Below are 8,179 nucleotides of genomic sequence, written 5' to 3' on the forward strand. Positions count from 1 at the left end.
CAAGCCAGAATGAATTGGTTGAAATGCTAGGTTCTCTATATCCTCACCAATAATTGCTATTAAGGACCATCCTGTATAGGGTTTCCGAGGAGCGGCTTACTTGCGATCAAGTGCTTATCCTACAGCACCACACCAGTAATAGCTATTTTCAATCTATGCAGGAGTCCTGGTGTGGTGCTGCTGGTTCATGAACTGGACTGCAAGGTTGGTTTGAACCACAAGGTGGGAGGTTCAAGCTCACCAGCCACTCCTCAGAAACCCCATACAGAGTCGCTCTAAGTTAAAATACTCAACAGCACTCAGTAACAACAATCTATGTAAATTTAAAAACAATTACTTCATTGTTTTCATTCGCATTTCCCTACTATTGATAACACTAAGCATCCAATTACATATGTTGGTGGGCCATTTTTATAACATTTATGAAATCATATGTTTTGTGATCATTTTTTATTGGATTGACTTTTATAGCCATTCTGAATGTTATCTCTTAGTTTATTTTCTATTATTGCTGCTATCTGTGTAGTGTATCTTAGTCTGTTACTTATCTTTTACAATTTTTTATGATTTTATGATGTTTGTATTACACAGAAACATTTTCACTATTAAATCTGTCCCTTTACTTCATTAAAGATTTTGGTTGAGATCTTGCTTAAGAAGAGCTTCTTTCTCCACTAGGATTATAACATATCCCCTTATAGTATCTTGCAATACTTTTTTTTTTTTTCTTGCCCTTTGAAATCTTCTATTCAGCTTTTTTAGTTCATTTGTTCCATTTGCTTTAGCTACTTTATGTTCAAGAGCAGGTTTTAGAGTCTCTTCTGGTCTTTTAAATGATCTTTTGCTTTCTTTATATAGGATGTTTTTGATATTACCCCACAACTCATCTGTGTTCAATGCATAAACTTTACTCTTGTGATAGTCTATAAACTCAGGTGTGATATAATCAAGGTTGTACTTTGGCTCTTGTGGACTTATTTAAGTTTTATCTTCATCTTGAACTTGTATATGAGTAATTGACAGTCTACAATTCACCCCAGCCCTGTAATGACTGATGATATTGAGCTTCTCTATTGACTCTTTCCACAGATGTAGCGGATTTTATTCCTGTGTATTCCATTTGGTGAGGTCCACATGCATAACTGCTGTTTATGTTGTTGAAAATGTTGGTCTTATAAAAGTCTATCCTATGGTCTCTGGTGTTGTTACTATTACCAAGGCCATATTTTTCCATCTTTCTCATTCCAATTACCAGTAATGATGAGTGCATCTTGATTATATGTTTAACTTCAGGAGACACTATCTAAATAGTTTCCAAAGTGGCATCTTGCAATACTTTATAGTTCTATTTCTATAGTTCTACTACAAAATAAGGCCATTTGAACCTCAAACTATTTTGACAAATGGTATACTAGAACCACGTGCATAGCTTCCCAAAGTAACTCCTCTGAGGATAGTATTAATTTAGCTGAATAAGCAAAATCAAACAACAGATCATATTTATACTTCTGACAGCTATATGTACAAGCACTAAAAAACCGTCTGTCCCAAAATGTATCTTCCACTGCTCTACCAAACTACCAAAATTCAGAATACTTTAATCTGAAGGAATGACACCGCTGCTACAATCAAGTGTATCTTATGCAAAGTTCAGCATACAGAGCTATTAACTCGTTAGCGTGAATTTGTTTGGCATAAATAATTGTTACTCAATTAATTGTTATCCTCGGCTGACACAGACCAACAGAACATAACTATTTGGAGGCAAGACTGGCAGAGCTGGATGGTCACCAGAGGAGACACTGCTCATCTTTGAAGTGAGCATAGCCCCGCCCACACCCACTTCAGTTCTAGACGTGCTTATTAAACAGACCAGACAAATATGGTTGCATGGTCCAAGCATGTGGTGATTTTTATTAAGAATAACTTTGGTTCTAAGAATTCCAACCTCAAATCTGTAATACTTTCCATTAAAAACAATTATACAAGAGCAAATACAAAAAATATTAAATTATGAAAAAAAATCCATTAAGGCTCCCTTTATATATATTATATACACTCAAACAAGTCAAGATTTTTCAGAGTAGAAGAATAAAGTCAACTGTTATAGCTTAGAAAGCAACACTACTTTACTACCAGGAGACTATAAAACACTGAACTAGTTTAAGAAAACCATAGAGTGGAAAATAGAGCCATTTTTCTCAAAAAGTGGCTCAAAGCACAAGCTGCTCAGATATGCAAGAGTCCTAAGGGTTTGGACTGTACAGTATCAAGGTGTGAGGGGTGACCGGTCATCTTTGTAAACTTGCGCTTGTGAGCCAAGCTGATCTGACCATTTCAAAGAGCTTTTCTACTTGTACTCCCACTGTTTAGTTATAAAACATCACCTGACGCTATTTACAGACCTTGGACTACTTACTTACTAACTACAAATAATCCTGCAGATTCATAAAACTGGGAAGAGAATGTTGTTCTAACTTTTATTTTCCCCAGCGAAGACTGAATCCAAGGCAAATTCTTGGAACAGAATTGGTCCCTCTAAAGGAAACTGTGTAAGGGCCCTTGAGAATTTTATCAAGTGGCAAGAGCTGCTTCAAGGGTACAGACCTAAAGACCTACAATCCAGTTAGACAAGAGGGATCTGAGACAATCCTGAATCTTCATTTTAAAAGTCACATCGTTAGTCCACATACACAGAGAGAGAACTCAAGTCAAATAAGCAATCAGAAACATACTTTCAAGACGATCAGTCAACGCACTTTCTTCTCTCCAAAGGAAGGAAGATGGGGAAAAAGTTACCAATACATCCCCCACCAGCAAGTGATTCTAGAGTAACGTTTTAGCTTAAGCATCTCATAGTTTATTCAGATAATACTTGCTGATGAGATAAAGAATCCATTTCAGGTGTAATCAGCTAACATGTTTCTCTAACTAGCAGTATATTATCACTGAGTTCACATTAAGATTAAGTATGGGCATAATCATCACTATTAAAGCTAAACTAAAGCAATCTCACAGAAAGCTATTTTCTACCCTCCTTATTAAGGACTTGAGGCTCAGAATCCAGCTTTCTATGTGCCTTAAAAAGAAACAGAAGAAGGATATCATACGTAAAAATTACTGGCTGAATCAACTGTATAGAAAGCATACTGAACTCACACAAATGCTTCCATAACAACTCAAGTAGAATATACTTCTGCCCATAACTTCTGTATATGATAAATTGTGTACGCAAATTTTCCTAATATTCATAACTTGGGCTTTTGACTAGCATGCTAGTTAGAATGAGGAAACTGAGCAGCCTCTCTCTTCCCCTCAGCTTTTCCTGAGAGATGCACTGTAGTAGTCATCAACATCATCATTATCAATAGCATCATCATCACTAAGTGGTGAAGTGGTCTTTCTTCACAAGAAAAAAGAGAAGGCAAAGAAATTAGTGACTATTAATTCAAAGCTTGGCCTCTGATCATACTCAAAGGGCAAAAATTCTACAACCATCTTCCAATTAACTTTCCTTGAGACCATTCTACATTTGTTTCACATTAAAATATCCAAAGAACCCCTCACTACCCAGCTCCCAACGGGCACTTTCCCCACACTGCTCTCAGGAGAAATCAAGAGATTTTTGGTCCCTCTACGTTTGACAGGGAAGTTGGGTTATATGGACTCATCTCCATTCTCCAGTGGCTTGGGAGAATAACATCACAAAGGGCTAGTTCAAGCAAAAAGTTTTAACACAAAACAATGTGAAAACAAACCTTACAAGTGGTGAATTCATATGATGTACCTTCTCTGAACTTAAATGTCACCATGTAGCAGAGAGAGATCTGAAAGGAACTAAAGTAAGATCAAGATGGATGTTTACTTCTTTTTGTTTATGTTTTTAAACCTTATCACCCTATTTCAGAGTTTAAGTGCCAACAAAGATAATAGCTGTGCTCAACATTAACATTAATATTCTCTGGTGTAAATTCTAACATGGGTGGAAAGGATAAATTAAACAGGAAAAGTTCAGGTCCTCAAAACAGAATTTACAGACAATGAATGTAACAGATTAAACACATTTCTATGCCATCTAAATTATTTAACAGATGACAAAAAGAAGAATTAAACACAATTTCTCTAGCTTTTAAAAGAAAACAAGGCTCTGTGCCCACTAAACTTGGACTGGAAGATAAACCAAGTAGTGCAACTCTCAAAAATGTATTCCAGTGTCCTCTTCCTTTTTGTTATTTTTTGTTTTTAAGTCTCTGAACACAGGTCCATTATTCCAACTTTATGTGCTGGTCAACGTCCTTCATTTGGCCAATAGGAACTAACTGTCATAGGCAATTTATCCACCCAGACTGTAAGGGGAAGAAGACCAAAACCAAATCCTTTTTAAATCTGCTGGCTGGAATTCCATCCAGGGGCTCTGCCCTGAGGTTAAGCACTGCGGAGGCATCTACAGACATGGCTTCTGTGCGGTGTGCTGGGCCGGGACCCGCGAGATCTCGGGCAACCTCAGCCTAGGACTCCTGGGCTTGAGCCACTTCTTGGCCTGTTCTCCTGAGATTGCCTTTTACCTTCACAAACTCTGGGGCGTTTTCTTGTTCATCTTGCAATTTCTGCTTCTCGAGTTCCAGCTAAATGAAATTCAGAGATACATTATTTGCAAAACCCAAAAAGTTATTCAAAAATTATCTCCTGATCCCTCTTTTAGTTTATTTTCTCTTTTTAAAATCATACATATTTATATAAGTTCTCAGTAATTCTGTGTAGTTAAAATAAAAAAACAAAACAAAACTGGTTGCTACTGCAAAAAAAAAAAGAAACAAAAAAACAAAAGAGGTCCCAAACCCCAAAACCAAATCCAGTGCCACTGAGTCAATTCCAGTTCACAGAGATCCTATAGGACAGAGTAGAACTGTCCTATTGGGTTTTTAAGGCTTTAAGGAGCTCTGGTTTTATAGTGGTTATGAGTTGGGCTGCTAATCTCAAGGTCAGCAGTTCAAAACTAACATCAGTACCACAGGAGAAAGATGAAGCTTTCTGTACTCGTAAAGATTTAGTCTCAGAAACCCTATACAGGGTCACTATGAGTCAGAACCGACTCCGCAGCACACCAATACCACCAATATTTACAGGAAGTCCTGATATGGCACTGTAGTATCAGTACTAGACTGCTAACCATGAGGTTGGTGGTTCAAATCCACCAGCTGCTCCTTGGAAATCCTCTACAGGATCTCTAGTCACATGGCACTTAACAACAACAATATTTACAGATGGGAATGTGGTGGCTCTGTAGGAGAAGCACTAAACTGTGAACCACAAGGTTGGCAGTTCGAGCCCACCAACCACTCCATGGGAGAAAGATGAGACTTTCTGCTCCAGCGAAGATTTATAGCCTCCAAAACCCTATAAAGGGTTCCTATGAATCTGAACCAACTTGAAGGCACGTCTCTCTCTCTCTCTCTCTCTCTCTCTCTCTCTCTCTCTCTCTCTCTCACACACACACACACACACACACACACAGTCTTCACAGAAACAGTCTTCCATGTCTTTCTCCCACAGAGCAACTGGCGGGTTCGAACCATGAACCCCTTGGTTAGTAGCCACATGCTTTAACTACTGCAGTATTCCTGCCCCTCAAGAAGTGACAAGAATCTAAAATTCAAGCTTTAAAAAAAAAAAATGCAGAGATAAATAACACAGTTGCTCTGGACTCTTCATCAAGTCTGAGTTCATTAAATTACCTGAAATCCCAATCTTCTGCTATGAACTCAGTACTTCCCTATCTGGGTTTTGTCTCCTGGATGTCCAGGAGGTCCTTGTGTCATTCTTGAATAGACTTTATCCAATTTGGTAACATTTCATCTCAGATCTTTTTTTCATGGTATAAACATTTACATTTCCCATGTTTGGTAATTCCTGCTTGTTCCAATGATATTGATTCTTATGTCTCAGGACAAAAAAAGACTGCCTTCAACAGCCCCAATTACTCCTACCTGCTCCAACTTCTGCTGCCGTTTTAACAGTTCAATTTCTAAGTCAGATTTCTTCTTTTGTGCTTCTTCTTCCTTCTGCTTTATTACTTGGTCTCGTTTCCTCTTTTCCATCACTTTCTGCAGTTCTGGTTTATTCTGAGGGGCAAGACCCCTACCAAAAAAAAAAAAGTGTTAACACAAGTCTAATCTCATGGACACACGTTCATCAACAGAAACTTAATTGAGGTTTTCAGTCATAGAATAGTGGTCTAATAAATTAGCACGATTATAGTACTTACTACGAAGTTAACCAGTTATTAGACAATATTGGTGGTCTCCGAAATTCACAAGCATCAAAGAAATGATAAGAGCATCTTCTAAAAGACTGCACAATTCGTTCATTCAATACTAATGTATTGCGTTAATGAGGGTAGTTGGTGTGGAAGGCAGGAAACAAGATGCTCTAACTATGGAGACACCCAGAATATGAGATGGCTGGACTTTGGAGTCCTGGTGTGACGCTGTGGGTTAATGCGCCAGACTGCAAAGCCGTTTTTAATAGCAAGGTAGGCGGTTCAAACTCACCAGCTGCTCCTCAGAAACCCTATACACAGTCGCTATGGGTCGGAACCGACTCAACAGCACTTAGCAACAAGCACCACCTGGAGTTTGGGAGAAAGCTTGGCCCTGTATACTAAATGCAACCTCCAGACTTGGGTTATTACAGACATTTAGACAGAAAAATCACCCTGGACACCTCTTACAATCCTTCAGTGCTTGGACCTGGAAAAGGGTTCTTGTGTATGTAAAGGGAAGCCCAAGGTATGCCCACGACGGCTGAGGGGCAGCAGCAGGCTCTGAGCTTCCCACATCCAGGGCAGCGCTCCTAACCAGTTGCAGATGCATAGTTTATTGTTTACAAGGCATGGGAGTAAGCTTCAGGGAAATTCTCCACTTCTGAGAGAGAAACTAGGCTGTCACCTCTTCACATGGGGATCAACAAAATCAAAATTTAGGCTGCTCACTAACAAGCCCTCCTCCCCCATCTAAAAGGTCTATGGCTACTCAGGTGGAAGACATTCATATTGATATCTCTTCCCGTGGGATTTCCAGACCATGTCTAATGTTAGCTAAAACCAAAGCCCAAACATGTTGCCATCGCGTCAATTCTGACTCATGACGACCCTGTATGATAGAGAACCACAGGGTTGCCAAGGCTGTCATCTCCACAGAAGCAGGCTGCCACATCTTTCCCTGCAGAGTGGCTGGTAGGTTTGCACGATCAACTTACTGTTAGCAGTTGAGTGCTTAACCACACTATACCACCAAGACTCCCCCATTTGTTAGCTAGGATTCTCCTTTTCTCTGTTTCCTTCACTGTTTTCTTAGGATTTCTCCAGTCCCAGTTACACAAGGTGCTGGCTTAGGCAACCTACTTCTTCTCTTCACTGCCTTAATTACTTTAGTCAGTCTCCACTAGCTCTTAAGTATTTTCAACTTGATATTAAAATGCACTAGGGGTGTTTAAAATAAAAATGAAATAAAACCACAGAAAAAGAAAAACCCTAAATTTCTGGAGGCATACTGGGTAAGCTATGATTAATTGCACACGTACGCACGCATACACTGGACTGAACAGAAACTCACGCTTTTCTGAGTGCAGGAAATGAGCACTGCTGAATCACCTTGTGACTCAAAGATGGACGGTGCACCCCACACACCCCTTTTCTGTTCTCCCTGATGATGACTGCTGTCTAGCTACCTCTTGTTCTCTAAAAAACTGCAATCAACTCATGGGACTCATCAACTTGGAGTCATACGAATAACTGTTAAATCACATCATTTCAGAAATATGGGCTCTAGTTTTAAGAAATTCAACACCCAATTCATCTGAATGTCCTCAAATTGACACTATTCTAACTGTATGCTAACCTTTCCTTACATTCCTGTTGTTGTCAGGTGCCTTGAGTGGACTCTGTCTCATAGTGACCTCATGTGACAAAGGAGAAGTGCCCTACTTAGGGTTCTTAGATGACAATCTTTACAGAAGCAGTTCACCAGGTCGTTTCTCCTGTGGAGCCACTGGGTGGGAATGAACCACCAACCTTTCAGTTAGCAGGTGAGCGCTTAACCACTGAGTCACCATGGCTCCTCCTCATTTCCATACAACCTAGCTTAACTAAAACCTGTCTGCCATGAGTGACTGCTAGTAA

At 39.4% G+C, this 8,179-nt stretch overlaps 1 protein-coding gene across 1 annotated transcript in view; it reads right to left on the reverse strand.

The window, feature by feature from the left end:
- Positions 1-4,480: 4,480 nt before the first annotated feature.
- Positions 4,481-8,179, reverse strand: part of LOC102823278 (involucrin-like) — a 337,127-nt gene continuing 333,428 nt past the window's right edge. The window contains exons 4-5 of the mRNA XM_006872594.1: positions 5,988-6,138; positions 4,481-4,625 (exon numbers count right to left, since the gene is read on the reverse strand). Of these exons, the coding sequence (XP_006872656.1) occupies positions 4,509-4,625; positions 5,988-6,138 (268 nt within the window). The 3' untranslated portion in view covers positions 4,481-4,508. The remainder of the gene's footprint in view (positions 4,626-5,987; positions 6,139-8,179) is intronic.

The sequence above is a fragment of the Chrysochloris asiatica genome, unplaced genomic scaffold, assembly GCF_000296735.1.
Source record: "Chrysochloris asiatica unplaced genomic scaffold, ChrAsi1.0 scaffold00206, whole genome shotgun sequence".
In the NCBI taxonomy this organism is placed as follows: domain Eukaryota; kingdom Metazoa; phylum Chordata; class Mammalia; order Afrosoricida; family Chrysochloridae; genus Chrysochloris; species Chrysochloris asiatica.